The following is a 16,089-nucleotide window of genomic DNA, read 5'->3' on the forward strand; positions in this document are numbered from 1 at the left end:
TGGCTGGATGCAAGTTTCCCCCCCCCACCGCTCAGCCCCAATGCTCAGGGTGCCCCTCCCTCAGGAAACCCTGGAAACCCTGCTCCTTCTTCCATTCTTTTTTTTTTTCTTTTTTCTTTTTTAATTCAAGCCAGGTACAGAGGCACAAGCCTGTAATTCAGCACTCGGAAGCAGATCTCTGTGAGTTCGAGACCTCACAGAGATGGAGCTGAGGGTGGTGCTGAACTCGTCTCCTTGTGTCTACCTCCTGAGTTCTGGGATACAGGCAGGCACTCACTGCCAGTTTATACAGCTTCCAGGATCAAACCCAGGGCTTTGTGCACACTAGGCAAGCACTCTCCCACTGAGCTAGCCCTTTTCATTTCCAGACAGAGTCTCAACTAAGTTGCCCAGGCAGGCCTTGAGTTTGTGACCCTTCGTGTCACCAGACCTGTCTCTCCCATCAGCCCTTGCGGTCCTGTCTCCCTCTCTGCCTCTGGTCTCTCTAGCCTGCCTTTCTCTAGGTCTCAGTTTCCCTAAAGGAAAGGTGGGGAGACAGGGAAGGGAATCCTACCTGGCTGTTCCTCTCTCCTCCCTCCTGCCCTCCCCTGTGCAGAACCATCACTGTCTCCTCATGGATAAGGAACTCTGGCGAAGCACAGGGTCTCCGCTCAGAGGTGGGGGTCTCCACTCAGAGGTGGGGGTCTCCGTTCAGAGGTGGGGGTCTCCACTCAGAGGTGGGGGTCTCCGCTCAGAGGTGGGGGTCTCCGCTCAGAGGTGGGGGTCTCCGCTCAGAGGTGGGGGGTCTCCACTCAGAAGTGGGGGTCTCTGCTCAGAGGTGGGGGTCTCTGCTCAGAGGTGGGGGTCTCCTCTCAGAGGTGGGGGTCTCCAGCCTTTTAGAAGCTCTAAGGAGGCGGGGAGGCCCTATGGCCCAGATCCCCAGATCCCCACTCCACCTCTCCCTAAGCTCCGGGTCTCCCAAGCGGCTCTCACCTCAGTGGTAGAAATTAACAAGGAAGGAGACAGCGCTGATTTGGGAGCCTGGTGTAGCCGGAGCCACACTGCTGACTGAAAGAAGGCCGGCAGCCAGTAGAACGAACTCTGTCCTTCCCCGAACTGACACCCCTGTTTGTCAGTGAGACCCCCAGTCCTTGTCCTCCCACAGGCTCCTACATGTCCCCCAGCCCACCACATTCCTGGGGCCCACAGGCCTCCTGCCCTGTGTCCATGCCACAGAGGCCAGCAAACCCTTTCCCTGGTCCGTCCAAGCTCTCTCTTCCCAGGGATACAGAGGCTGAGCTTTGAAAGGGTCACTTCAATGGGGGCCAGTCTGTGGAGAACCCAGCCAGACCCAGGGCCAGCTCCTCCACCAGATTCCTGGCAGCTGTTGACAAAGGCTCCACTGTTTCCCCCGACCCCCAGACGCCCCCAAATGCACGGGACATTAAGGCTTTCTTTCCCCAGTTCCACTCCTACAGGCCAGACTCTGCTCCAGGGAGCAGCTGGGGCCCCTGCTACATGAGAGGCTGTGTTGGTGGACCAGGGATCTCTCGCCCTCCCTTGGTACTCAGATGATCAGGTAGCCTCCAGGACCAGTGGCCCAGGTACCTCCCTGCTCCTTGGTCATCCAGTCTTCCTGGCTCTATAGTGGCCTCCCACCTTCTCCAGCCCACTTCATACTCACACCAGGCCTTCCAGGTGACTTTCCAGCAGCCGGTCAGGGACACCTGGCCTCTGAGGGGCCACTTAGCCGCAACCATAGTGGCCAGTCGTTAATACCTCTTCCAGACCAGGCAGCTGGCCCCAGTCTCCCAGTGCGCACGAGCCCAGGAAACAGCTTTTACTACTGTAACAGAGCACAGATCTCCAGGCAGGGCCCCCGGGGGTTCTGGGCTGACCTTTAACTCAATGCCAGAATTATCACTAGTCCAAATCATTATGCACCAGGGCCTGAATACCTCCAGTGATGGAGACCTCACGACTTCCATGGAAGCTCACTTCCTCTTCAGATAACTCTGACCATAAATGTTTGTTTTGTTGGTTTATGATGGTGTCTTCTGTAGCCCAGGATAGCCTCAAACACATTATGTAGCCAAGGATGATCTTGATCCTCTCGCCTCCACCTCCTGAGTGCTTTGTTTATACGCCGGCACCATTGTGCCTGATAAAGGCTGGAGATCAAGCCCAAGGCCTGTGCATGCTAGGCAAGGACTCTGCCGTCTGAGCTATATCTCAGCTCCTCTGTTTGTTTGGTGTTTGGGTTTTTTATTGTTGTTGTTGTTGTTGTTGTTTATTTGCTTGGTTGGTTGGTTTTATTTGCTTTTGAAACAGAGTCTCACCCTGTAGCCCAGTCTGTTCTGAAATTCACAGTGTAACCAGTGTTGACTCTGAACTGGTGGCAAGCCTCCTGCCTCCCATCAGCAGGGCTTGGATTGCAGCTGTGAGCTAGCACACCCGACTACAGGGCTCTAGTGAGCCAGATGTGCTGGGGTTACAGCTCACGGACTCCAAGTAAGCTGTGTTCTCATTTCCACCCATTGATCATTATTTGCCTAACAATGGCTGCTACCAATCGAGACTGGCCTGATTCCCCTCACTCAGGCCTTTCAATAAGGCTGATAGATTATATCTGAGGTAAGAAAATGGAGGTCAAGAAGATAGGGTAGAGCTCAGTCACAAAGTGCTTGCTTAGCACACATAAGCTTCACGCCCAAGCCTTAAGTCCACATGAAAGAGAAAATGGAGGCTAGTGTCCAGAGCCACACAATAAAGATGGGGTAGAATTAAAACGAGAGCTAAGAAGGATAAGGCCCAACCCATATACTCAACCACAGGGTGCTCCAGACTCCCAAGGCCCTGCAGGGGCACACAGGCCCAGGCCCCAGTGTCTCCCAGGGCCAATCTGCTGGGTCAGAAGATAGAACGTCAAATACCTCCCAGTACGCAAGTCCCTAGGAGCAGATGAAGTTGTAGCCTGGGGGGGTGGGGGCTGACTGACTAATGCTACTTCAGACAGGAAAAGAAGAACAGAAAGGAAGGTGACCCAACAGCCCAGGCATGTAAGGGTCAGAGGAAGCTGGAGATGTCCCTGGGCCCAAGGTTTAGGACAGATGGGAGCTGGAAAACCAACACCTGTTGCTTGAGAGATAAACAGTTGATAGCAGCCAGGCTGGATGATAGAGGACTATAATCCTGGAGCTGACACACAAGGATGAACTTTTAAGGCCTGATCTGGCTACAGAGTGAGTTAGTTCAAGGCCAGCCTCCTTAACTTAGCAAGATCCTGTCTCAAAATAAAAAGGGGCTAGACAGATGGTTTAGTAGTTAAGAGTGCTAGCTACTCTTCTAGAGGACCTGGGTTGATTCCCAGCACTCATATGGTGGCTCACAACCATCCATGACTCTAGTTCCAGAAGATCCGATGCCCTTTTCTGACCTCCACAGGCACCAGGTCCACATGCGATACAAGGACATAGATGCAGGCAAAACCCTTACACATAAAATAATAAAAATAAATTTAAATAAAAGTACCAGACAGCGGTGGCACATGCCTTTAATCCCAGCACTTGGGAGGCAGAGGCAGGTGGATCTCTGTGAGTTTGAGGCCAGCCTGGTCTACAAATAGAGTTCCAGGACAGCCAGGGCTGTGTACACAGAGAGACTCTGTCTCAAGAAACCAAAAATAAAGAAATTAATTAGATTAAATTAATGTAAAACTGGGGCCTAAGCATGTAGATAATGAGAGAGCACTCGTCTTAAATGCACAAGACTCCAGATTCAAATCTCAGTTCCAAATCAGGTGTGGTGGTACCTGCCTTTAATCCCCGCATTGGTGAGGCAGAGGCAGGAGAATAAAAATTGATGGTAATGGGCTGGACATAGAGCATGTAGGCAGTGTGCCCTGATATCAATCCTGACTGAGCACTGAAAATGAAAAAAACAAAAACAAACAAACAAAAAAAAAACAGTTAAGGTCTAAGACAGGCCTTGTCTTAGACACACTCAGACCACCTCCAACTTGACAAGAACAGAACTTCCCACTGCCTGAGCTAAACACCTCGGGCTGGGATGGAACACAGGCCTTTGAAACCTCCCTTGCCTGTTTCCCAGCACCTTCCCTTCAGAACTCCGAGAAATGAAGAGCCAAGGAAAAGCAAGAGAATCCAGGAGTTTTGGTGGCAGTGGCACCAGGTAGCCTTGGAGGGCAAGTGGTGACAGAAGCCACCAGAGACTTTTCCCTTCCTCTCTAGGTTTGGCTGAGGTGCAGACAAGACAGCCATACCCCCAGGCTGTCTTCCTGAGACCCTAACCCCACCTACGTGGACGCTGGGTTACAGGGTTCTGTGGGTTTGTCACACATTGTCTCACCATTCATGAATCCAGTTAGTCAGTCAGCCAGTCAACAAATAGTCTCTGGGCTCTGGCTAGGTGCCAGATTGTGTGGTAACAAACACGACACCTTTAGGCCATTGGAATGAGGTTAAGAGCATGGTCAGTTCCTTAGCTCTGTCACTCACTCGTGTGACCGACCGTGGAAAGTCATGGAATCTCTTTGCATCAGCTGGGATGGCAATAACACACCTGCCCAGCATTAAGGCCCATGGAGAGATTCTAGATTGTTTTCTTGCCTTGGAGTAACTCTAGACTGACAGGTCTCCCATCCCAATGCCAGGGAAAGAGCCAGGCCCAGGTCACCCTGGGAGACCAGTGGGGGAGGCTTCTGGCTTGCACTCTACAAACATTTATGGAGGGCTGCTCTGTGCCAGGCACTGTGCTGGGCACTGAGGACACAGATGAACAAGACACATTGTCCACTCATCCCTGCCACACCCCCAGGACTCAGTCCCAGAGGCTAGCACTGGTGTGGGGTGGAGGGACACAGTGCCACGGACAGCACCCCCGGGAGCCTGGGGCTCAGAGGACCTAAGTACTCATCGGCTGCTCCCAGTCTGAGGGGCATGAAAACAGTCTGGCATCCTTTAGCATGAGAAGTTAAACGAGATGGGCCCTTGGGTTTTTTGACCACTCTGACAGGTAATGAATAACACCCCCCTCCCAAGGGCTCTAACTCTACCCATGTCGAAAGCCAAGGCCATCTGGGCCTGATGTCCCCCTGAGATGGTGGAGAAGACTCTCCCAGTACTGCCTGACACTGCCCTGCTGACATACTGGCACGATTTCATGTGGGCCTAGATCTGAAGGCGGGTTGTTTGAAGGGGGGGGGGGAGCGTAGGGAGAGGCAGTGCCAGCTCCCACAGGCCCTATTCATGACAGAGTCCGGGTGGCAGACCAGGATAATTAAGACCAGGCTTTGTCTAAATCCCTGACCAAGCCAATACCTCACCTTTGAACCCCTGCAGCCAGCAGAGGAGGGCGGATGCGCCACCAGGAGAATGCCAATGGATGGCCTGCTACAGGCCTGTTGCGCTTGGGGCGAGCCTGGGGAGGTGGGGAGGGAGGCTGAAGACCGAGGAATGGATGCCCCTCCCACAAACACCGAGGGACACCTGAGGCTGTGCCATCCTGATGACCAACCAAGAAAAGCAAGCAAGCTCCAATCCGGCAGGAGGAGGATTCGATGTAGACTCTACCAAGTGGGCACAGAGCTGGGGGCTGGGCAGTGAGGGCCGGCCGTGACGCTAGAACCCGGGGGCGGGGGGGGGGCTCCTTCCTCCCTGACTCTGTTCTCTCTCTGTCTCTGTCTCTGTCTCTCTCTCTCTTTCGATTTATTTATTTATTATGTATACAGTGTTCTGTCTGCAAGAAGAGGGCACCAGATCTCATTACAGATGGCTGTGAGCCACCATATGGTTGCTGGGAATTGAACTCAGGACCTCTGAAGAGCAGCCAGTGCTCTTAACCTCTGAGCCATCTCTCCAGCCCCTGACTCTGTTCTTTATGAACATCGCAGCTTTGGTCACACTATTAGCTCACTGTGCCTCGGTACCCTCAACTGTATGATGAGACAATGACAAACAGTACCAACCTGGAGGCGACACTGTGACAATTAAAAGAACGAGCTATTCGAACCCTGACCCAAAACACAGCTATCACTGAGGAGGCTGAGACAGACAGACAGCCTGGGCTACATAGCAAGAGAACTCTGGCTCCAAAAAACAAAAAACCTCTAGCATTAACGTATTTGCTCGTGTGAATATATTTGCATGTTCGCTGGATCTTTCTAGACATCTGCATTGGAATCCAGCATCACAGGAATCCTCCTACTGGAGGATATATCCCTGTACCATCTCCAGGCTGCTCTAGGGTGCTGTAGCTCACGAACCTGGCCCTGGAAGTTCTTCTGAATAGCCAGCCCCAGTCTCTCACCTCAACACTTAGTCCAGTCATCTACTCTGTAGCCTCGAACTCACAGAGATCCACCTGCTTCTGCCTCCTGAGTGCTGGGATTAAAGGTATGCGCCACCTCCACCTATCATTATTGTTATTATTATAGACAGGGTCTCTTTATGTAGCCCTGGCTGTCCTGGAACTCCCTACATAGACCAGGCTGGTCTTGAACTGCCTGCCTCTGCCTCTGCTGGGATTAAAGGCCTGCACCGTACCGGCTGTAGTCTGCCTTTTAACTTTACACAAGAAGAGAAGTTTCAAAGTATCCTTGCAATGAGGCATGAGGCAACCCACTGCCCACCCCCACACTGCCCTGCTCTGTAACACCACACCCTCCCTCACTCCCACCCCCAATCATGCCAACATCACTGCATCCTTTCGTCATGAGTTCAGGGTTGCCCTGAGAGAAGACACAGAAAGCCTCATCCACACTACCCACACAAAAGGGTTGTTCCCCAGGTCCAGCTCCTTCATCTCCAGCTGGGAACCACACAACCTGCCCCACCCCAGCAGTATACAAGCTTTCTTCCTAATAACCCATCCATCCCCAGAACTCAGAACTCAGGTTCCAACCCAACAATACCACCAAACCTTTAGGACAGACCCTATCTGTAAAATAGGCACTAACATTGCCAGGCATGATGCCTCACACCTCTAATCACGGAGGTGGAGGCAGGTGGTTGAATCTCTGAGTTTCAGGCCAGTCAGGGCTACAGAGGGAAACCCTGTCTGGAAAAAAACAAACTATAAAATAGGCACTAACACTTTCCTACACACTCACGAGGGCTCTGAGGGATCCACTGTTCTCATCATGTGAAAGGAGAAGGTAGGGCCTAGGACACAGGGCCTTGGGGTTCCCAGCCATCTGGGGGTGGATCGAACCACACGTGGGCAATGGGAAAAAGCCACCAGGGCTGGGGGCCTTTGGGCCAAGTTTGCAGGCCAAATGATTGGTTCTGCAATGGGGAGATTCAAATCTCCTGTCGTCAGCGTTGGCCACTTTGGAAAACGGGGCTGTTGCCCTGGCAGAGGGGAGAACCACACGGAATCAAAGGCCACCCACCAGTAGCCCACAGGGGGGTAGGGGTGGAGACAGTAAGGGGTCAGGGATGAAGTACGCGCTATTTGTGGAGGGAGAATCCATCCGAAGGACTCCAGCCTAATGACCTCCCCTCCCGCCCCCTGTCCATCCTGAATTTCAAGTTTATAATTAGGAAACACACTTTGGCTGTAGGGAGGGGTAGAGAAGCCGACTGAGGGAGAACTTTAATACATGCAGTTCAGACACCAGAGTCTCCTAAAGAGTTTGCGAAGTACATGCCCGCGGGCCCAACACCCCAGGACAGGAGCCCGCTGGAGTGTCAAAAGGAGAGGCTCAGTTCTGTCCTCGACCCTCAAACTGGATCCCAGGGAACGTCTTTTCCAAATCCAGGAAAACTACTGGCCAGACAGTGTACAGCTTGCCACTGTGGGCTGGGGGGTGACTGAGCGGGACCAGCAGCCAGACTCCAAGGCAGGGGACTGACCCTGTTGGGAAGGTGAGGGCCCCTCCCCAGCCTCAGCAGCTGGTAGATGAAAGAACCCAAGCAGAGCAGCCCAGCGCTGAGTAATGCCCCTGGCACCCCACTCCCGGACCCACCCACAGCCGGAGCGGGCAGAGGGGAGGGCCGGGCAGGGCTTGGGGTCCCATCCCGAGTCCCGCAGCCCACAGCGCAGTCCCACCCGGAGGGGGCGAGCCGAGGACGTCCCGCCCCAGGACCCCTCCCCCACTCCCTGTGGCTCCAGCTGTGCGGGGGCCTCGCCAACGGAAAACGAAAACTCGGGCAGAGGAAACGGCGGCGGGCGCCCCGCCTGAAAATCCCGGACAAAAGGCGCGGGCCTCCCACCCCTGCTGCCCGGCCGCCCAGGGCCTGGCACCACCACGCCTGGGTGGCCCGGGCCCGGTAGCCCCGGGCCCATCGGGGGAGCCCCGCGCGGCGGCCCCCGCCAGCCTCTGCCTAGCGCAGCTGTCCCTCCTGCCACTCCCCAACGGGACACCAAGTTCCCGCAGCGGTGCCCACCGACGGGGGCGCAGTGACCCCAGCCCGGACATTGCCCCTGGTCCCGCCCCAGCCTGGCCCGAGCCACGAGCCCTCACCTGGGGGGGCCGGGGCTCCGGACGCGGCGGGATCCCGACCAGGCAGAAGGCGACTCCATTCATCGGGCCGCAGCGGAGGCTCTGCGGCCAGGGCACTGTTGGGGGCACGGGCCGGGGCCCAGGGGGCGGAGGGCCGGGGACAGAGGGGCGGGGCCCCGGAGGGGCGTGGTCTGTGTGGCTCCTCCTACCTACTCCCACCCCGCCCCACAAGCCACGCTCCAGACCCGGCGCCGGCCAGGGCCTTTCCACACGCTACGCAGAAAAGTCAAGGGAACCAAGACTGGGATCTACGCGGACCGTGAAGCCAGGGGCCAGAAACGAACCTGGTCCAGAGACGAGGTCTCAGGGAAGCCTCTGGAGAGAGGGTTGCAGGGGGCCTGCTCTTTCCATGGTGAGCATGGAAAGAGGATGAGGGCACCGAACCCAGTGATAGCACCAGGAAAGGACGCTAGGAGGGTCGGGAACGGACCCCAGAGGTCCAGAAAGCCTGTGAGTGGCCGAGACAGGATGAAGCCACCTCACCTCCGACAGGCTTGGGGCGGAGACTCTAGGGACTCATGGAAGTTGAGGCACAACGGATGTGGTGTGAGGTATGACCCCCGTCCATCTGGAAAAAAGCTCCCTCCCAGGAAGATTCTTAGACAGGATGCCACGATGGTAGCAGAGTCCGGGCTGGGAGGGAGTTCTGACAGACGTCCCAGGCTTTGGGTGCCCATCCCAGTGAGTGCAGAGCCTCAGACCTCTGGTCCTGAGAAGATCTGCTCTGCAAGGGCCCTACAAAGAGACGCTCCCACCCCCACCCCCAGCTACCCTGCTCCCCTGGGAGTTAGGCCTAAAGAGACACTCCTGGCCTGAGCCAGCCACTCATTTCCCAGTCCTCCAACAGAACCCCACCCTGTCCCCCCCCCCCTCACAGGTGCCCCCCCCACGATCCAGTGAGAACCAGTACCTCAGTCCTCCACTGAGCTGGAAAGTTCTTTTTGCTACCTAACCCTCATCCTTCCTCTTCCTCCAGCCTATGCTGACCTCTTCCGGAGCCTTCTTACAGGATTTTTTGTTTGGGGAGCGGGTCTTTCTCTTTCTTCTTTTATAAAATACGTAGACTTGGCGGGCCTGGAACTCACTATGTAGACCAGGCTGACCTCCAACTCACAGAAATCCACCCGCCTCTGCCTCTCCAGTGCTGGGATTAAAAGGGCATGGCACTATGCCTGCCGCCTGCCCCGTTTCGGGTTTTCTTTGGTGTGACTTGATGGTTTTGAGCCAGAGTGCTGCAGACTGGCACTGAACCTTGTCCCTGCCTCAGTTCCCAGGAGCCACCACACCCGGCTCCTTCTTGCAATTTTAAAGGCTTCTGTATTCCTTTCTTCAGATTATGAGGTAGGGGGAAAGCCGATATCCCCACGAAATAGTAGTTGATTTCAGGGAAGGCAGGCAAAGCATAAAGAATAAGTGTCCCCCAAAGACACCACTCCCTGAACCCGGAGACCTCATAAGGACGCTGGCTTTACCAACACCACCACCACAGACCCACGTTGGCAAGCCCACCCCTTGCTACTTGTTCAGGCTCCGGAACGCAGGCTGTGGGAAGGGGGACATCAGTCAGGCCGCCCCTCCTCCTGAGAGCCGGAAGGCCACGGATAGACCCGCACTGTGTGCTTTAAGTCCCGGCACTTAAAAAGATTCTCTTATAATGACCTCTCTAACTTCTTTCACCCCATCAAGGTCAGAAGCCAGAATTACCCCCTCCTCCTAAAAAGTCCCTCCCACCACCTAACTGTCATCTGTCACAATGCCTGGATCTTCTCACTTTCAACAGAGTCCCAGTTCCTGCCCCTTCTGCCTGGAGCACGCTCCTGTGTAGCAAGGCATATTGGCCCCCTGGCACAAGGGTCCTTTCCTCCCAGAACAAAGGGTTGTCTCTGTAAGGAGAGCAGATTTGAGCTGAGGCTGTGGGGGCAGGAGGAGGGTGGTGGCCCTGGGGTGCCCCTGGCTCACTTTTTCCAGAGCCAGATGCCCTCAGACCCTACAGGAGGCGGTAAGAGGAAATGAGCTCACGCTGACCGGCAGGCCAATTCCTCCCTCCACAATGCACAGCACGAACCTCCTCCATCCCCTCCCACTTCCCAGAAAGTGCACGCTCCCCCACCCTGCGGCCCCTCCCACCTCTTCCTGCACCTTGACCTGCGCCCCCTCCTTCCAGTCATGCTATCCATCTCCTCCTCCGGCTGCCTTCCCCCACCCCCGCTCCCGTCTAGGCTCTCCGGGCTCCCCAGCTCCTCTGTCTCCCGTCTAGGCTCTCCGGGCTCCCCAGCTCCTCTGTCTCCCGTCTAGGCTCTCCGGGCTCCCCAGCTCCTCTGTCTCCGTGTGACTCGGCACATCCCACTATCTGGTCCAGGATCCACTTTCTTCCTTGTAGGCTCTTCTATGGAGTTTGGGACAAGTGCACCCTCCCTGGATTACGATCCTCATGGGGGATCCCCTTCAAACTCATCCTTCTGAACCCCTCCACCAGTCCAGTCATGGCTGTTGACTCAGAGTTCTACCCCATGAAGCATGGGACCTGCAAGGAGTGGCAGGTGGCCCTGGGGATCTAGAGATCAGGTCCTGCTCCTTCCCCTCAGTGGCCTGATCTTGCTAACCCATGAGTCCATGGAGAGAGCCCAGAGCAGCCACGGAAGGCTGGAAACAGGAGGGCCGCCTAATGGAGTTGCCTCTGGCCCTGTGGGGCTTGGTGACTGAGCAGACCTGGATGCGGGGGGGGGGGGGGTCGCGGGGGGGCCCGGGGATGGAGAGAGGCTAGCTGGGGAGAAGGTTCCCCGTGAACAAAGGCAGGGAGGGCTCTGGTGGTGTGTGGCAGGAAGTGTGGAGGGATGAGGAAGGGAACAGGAGGATGTAAGGCTCAGGCACTTAGGTTTTGGTCCGGTCTGGCAGAAACTTGAAGTAGTGCTGTGTTTTGTTCTCTCAGGCATATGGTGAGGACAGGAACCAAGGACAGTAAGAAAGGAGGTTAGGGATGTGGGACCAGCAACAAATGTCAGAGGCTTTGGTACTTGGTAACCTACTAGGTGAAGGGGAAGGAGATGGAAGAATCTAGAACAATTTCAAGACAGTTTATATAGGATGGTCCCAGGAGAGTAAACAGGTCAGGCACCAAATCGTGAGTTCTGCTTTAGTTAACGTTATGAAGGTTTCGCCATGCATAGTATTTACTATTTTGTTTAATGGATAAGGAAACTAGGGTTCAACCAACTTAAATACATTTATGGTTTTTGTTTTTTGGTTTGTGTGTGGTGTATGTGTATACAGTGTGTATGTGTGTCTGTGTATCTGTGTGTGTGTCTGTGTGTCTGTGTATCCGTGTGTATGTGTATGTGTGTCCCTGTGTGTGTATGTGTGTCTGTGTGTGTCTGTATGTGTCTGTGTGTATGTGTGTGTGTCTGTGTATCTATGTGTATGTGTATGTGTCCCTGTGTGTGTATGTGTGTCTGTGTGTATGTGTATGTGTGTCCCTGTGTGTGTATGTGTGTCCCTGTGTGTATATGTGTGTATTGATGTAACCAACCGTCTTATTAAATAAGAAACACAGAAACAATGTAAAAGAGAAAGCTGAGAGGTCAGAGCTCAGAGCGAAAATCTCACCCTTCCTCCTGCTGTCCCAGCTTCGCGAAATCTTTTTGGTAACATGTGTGTCTGTGTATCTGTGTGTGTGTGTCTGTGTGTGTATGTGGAGACTAGGCTGACACTGAATATCTTCCTCTACTACCCACATTGTTTCCTGAGTCAGGGTCTCTCACTGAACCCAGAACTCTGGAGACCCAGCCTGTCTCTACCTCCCTAGCACTTGGCTTACAGACGTAAGCTATTGCCCCCAGCTGTACCTGGATCCATGGGCACGAGGGGTCTGAACTCAGGTCTCCACACTTGCATGGCATGCGCTTAACCGAGTCATCTCACCAGACTCCTTTTACTTTGCCTTTTATTTTTTAGACAGGTCCTCAACCTATAAGCTTAGTCTAGCCTGGAGCTCACTAAGTAGCTGAGGCTACCCTTGAACAAATGACCCACTTGTTTCAGATTCTCAGGTATAATCTCAAGATTATAGTCATTCACCACCACCTAAGTATCTCATGCAAACTCACACAGGATTTGAACCAGGCATTTGGGCTCCAGAGTCCACATACTTTTTTTTTTTTTTCCTTTTCTTTTCAAAGCAGTATTTCTCTGTGTATGCCTGGCTGTCCTGGATCTTGCTCTGTAGACCAGGCTGGCCTCGAACTCACAGAGTTCTGCCTGCCTCTGCTGGGATTAAAGGTGTGCACCAACACCTCCCTGAGAGTCCTCGTACTTAATCCACACTTGGTGGAATATTCACTGGCTGCTTAAGTCATGGATCCAGTCCCTCTCCAGGAGACAGTCTTGACTGTGGAAGTCTAGTGAGATGAGGAGGTAGTAGAAGAGTCTCTAGAGAGAGGAAGGGATGAGGTGACCACATGAAGGACAGTGCCTGGAGGAACTCCAGCCTCTAGGGGCAGGCAGATGGGTGGGAGCCAATGGAGGTCAAACTGTGCATACAGGCAGAGCTACAGGGAGGCTGGCTGTGGGGCTGAGCAGGGTGGTGGGTTGGGGTTGGGCAAAGCAAGCCAGGACACTTGACAACCCAGGTGAGCTCAGGGCAAGGCAGTCTGATGTTTGCATGGGACGATGAGAAAAATCACATGAGAACAGGTACTTGAGAAGACATGAGGGACGGGCAGCCTGAGCCAGGCATGGTGGCCCATGTCTGTGATCTCAGCACTTGGGAGGCTGAGTCAGGAAGATCACAAGTCAGAAGTCATTGTGGTCTAGACAGCGAGTTTGAGGATAGCCTCGGCTACATAATGAGACCCTGTCTTCAAAAACACAAAAAACAAGGAGTTGACGGGGAGAAGCAGGAGGGATGGCTAGGCAGTTAAAAGCACCTGCTGCTTTTGCAGGAGATCCAGGTTTGGTTCCTAGCACCCACATAGCAACTCATAACCCCCAGGACTCTAGTTCCGGGGTCCAGCACCCATTTTTTTTCCTCTGGGTATGAGACACAAACGTGGTACACATACATATATCCAGTAAAACACTCATCCAACTGGGCGGCGGTGGCGCACGCCTTTAATCACAGCACTAGGGAGGCAGAGCCAGTCGGATCTCTGTGATTTCGAGGCCAGCCTGGTCTACAGCGCAAGATCCAGGACAGGCACCAAAGCTACACAGAGAAACCCTGTCTCAAAAAACAAAAAAAAACACTCACACATCTAACATAAAAATAACTGGGTGTGGTGGTGGTGCACACCTTTAATTCAGCATTGGAGAGGCAGAGGCAGGTGGATCTCTGTGAGTTAGAGACCAGTCTGGTTTACAGAGTGAGTTCCAGGACAGCCAGTTTTACACAGAGAAATCCTGTCTCAATAAACAAATCTTTTAAACCTGTATTTGAAGGGTGGCTGGAGAGATGGCTCAGCAGTTAACAGCACTTGCTCTTGAAGAGGACCCAGGTTCAGTTCCCAGCACCCACATGGTGGCTCACAACCACCCACAACTATAGTTCAAGGGGGATCCAATGCACTTTTCTGATCTCCATAGGGACCAGGCACACTTGTAGTGCACAGACATACAAGCAGGCAAAATACCCAGATGCATAAAATAAATATATCTTTAGAACAATGTTGCTGTAGTTTTTAATATTGGGCCAAGCGAAATGGTGCAGCAGGCTAAGACACTTGCCTCTAAGGCTAATGCCTGAGTTCAATCTCCAGAATCCTCATGGTGAGAAATAAGAACAAACTTGTCTTTGACCTCCACAGGTGCACAGTGGCAGGTATGCATGCCTGTGCACACAAATATACACACAAAAATCAATCAATCAGTAAATGTTTTGTTAAAAACCAACAACAGCCAGGTGGTGGTGGCGCATGCCTTTAATCCAAGCACTCGGGAGGCAGAGGCAGGCGGATCTTTGTGAGTTCGAGGCCAGCCTGGGCTACCAAGTGAGTTCCAGGAAAGGCACAAAGCTACACAGAGAAATCCTGTCTCGAAAAAACAAAACAAAACAAAACAAAAAAAAAACCAACAACAACATCTCAAGGCTGGAGAGACAGCTCAGTGGTTAGGAGCACGGACTGCTCTTCTAAAAGACTCAGGTTCAGTTCCCAGCAACCACAAACATGGTGGCTCCCAACCATCTTTAACTCCAGCTCCTGGGGATGGAATGGCCCCTCCTGCCCTCTACTGGCACCAGATACACTTGCAGTACACAGATTCACATGCAGGCAAAACGCCCATTCACATGAAATAAAATTAAAAAATAAACCAAGCATTTGAAAGCATGTGCCTGGGAAAGAGACTGAGGACACACAGGAGGAAGCTGAGTGGCTGGAAGAAAAACATCCCGGGACTGACAGAGACCAGGAAGACCACAACACAGCACTGGGACCCTCAGTGTCGGGCCTGGTTGGTCCTGAGTTGGCAAGGAGTTTAAGAGTGTCATCAGGGAGCTGGAGAGATGGCTCAGAGGTTAAGAGCACTGGCTGTTCTTCCAGAGGTCATGAGTTCAATTCCCAGCAACCACATGGTGGCTCACAACCATCTGTAATGAGATCTGTGCCCTCTTCTGGTGTGCAGGGACACATGCAGACAGAACACATATGTATACATAATAAATAAATGCATCTTAAAAAAAATAGTGTCATCATAGGAGCTCTGAGCTGAGATGCCCAGTCCCGGTCACCAGTCAGCTGTCTGACTGAGGACAAGCACATTCTCTGAACGTCCCTCTCACCCTTTAAGGCCTTGCCTCTCATCCGGCTGTGAGAGAGGCATGGAGGCTCACATTTAACAACAGACCGGAAGTACCCTGGAACTGTAAGGATGCTCCACTAATGCACAGTTCCATTTCCATTGAAAACATCCTAAGTACCTTGGTGTGGTAGTCTATACCTTCAGTCCCAGCACCCACCAGGGAGGCAGAAGCTGGAGGATCCCTGTGAGTTCTGAGCCATCCTGGTCGACATTGCTTGTTCCAAGCTATCCTGCAGAGCACCCTGATTTAGTCAAACAGTTCGGGGTCCAGATTGTTTCCCCCTGTGGCAAATTGTGCCTTGCTGCCACAGAGGACCTGGTTACATATCATCACCTCAGGAAAAAGTCAGGGTTTAAAAGCTGAAGTACAAGCGTGGAGGATGGAACTCAGTTGGTAGACTGTTCCCCTAGCACACACGAAGAAGTCCTGGATTCCATCTTTGTAAATTGGGTGTGGTAGTGCATACTATAATCCCAGCTCTGGGGAAATGCAAAGAAGAGGATCAGATGTTCAAGGTATTCCCCAACCACATATATCAGCCAGTCTGAGCTACATGAGACCTTATTTTTAGAAAAAAAAAAATGGAATGTGGTTTCTGCTGAAGTTATATTGCTTTTACACTATGGTAAAGTCAAAACCTTATAAACTGAATGGTTGTGGTGGCATATACATGTAATTCAACATACAGGAGGCTGATGTAGGAGGATTGCCATCAATTCAAAGCTAGTCTGGGCTACACTGCAAGTACTGGATCAGCCTTGGCTACATAATAAGGCCTTGTCTCAAAAAAAAA

The 16,089-nt window shown here is 53.1% G+C and overlaps 1 protein-coding gene across 1 annotated transcript in view; it reads right to left on the reverse strand.

The window, feature by feature from the left end:
- Positions 1–8,587, reverse strand: part of Arhgap23 (Rho GTPase activating protein 23) — a 95,613-nt gene extending 87,026 nt beyond the window's left edge. Inside the window, 1 exon segment of the mRNA XM_028869076.2 lies at positions 8,465–8,587. Within this exon segment, the coding sequence (XP_028724909.1) occupies positions 8,465–8,527 (63 nt within the window). The 5' untranslated portion in view covers positions 8,528–8,587.
- Positions 8,588–16,089: the final 7,502 nt, after the last annotated feature.

This window comes from Peromyscus leucopus, chromosome 8b (assembly GCF_004664715.2).
Source record: "Peromyscus leucopus breed LL Stock chromosome 8b, UCI_PerLeu_2.1, whole genome shotgun sequence".
Classification (NCBI taxonomy): domain Eukaryota; kingdom Metazoa; phylum Chordata; class Mammalia; order Rodentia; family Cricetidae; genus Peromyscus; species Peromyscus leucopus.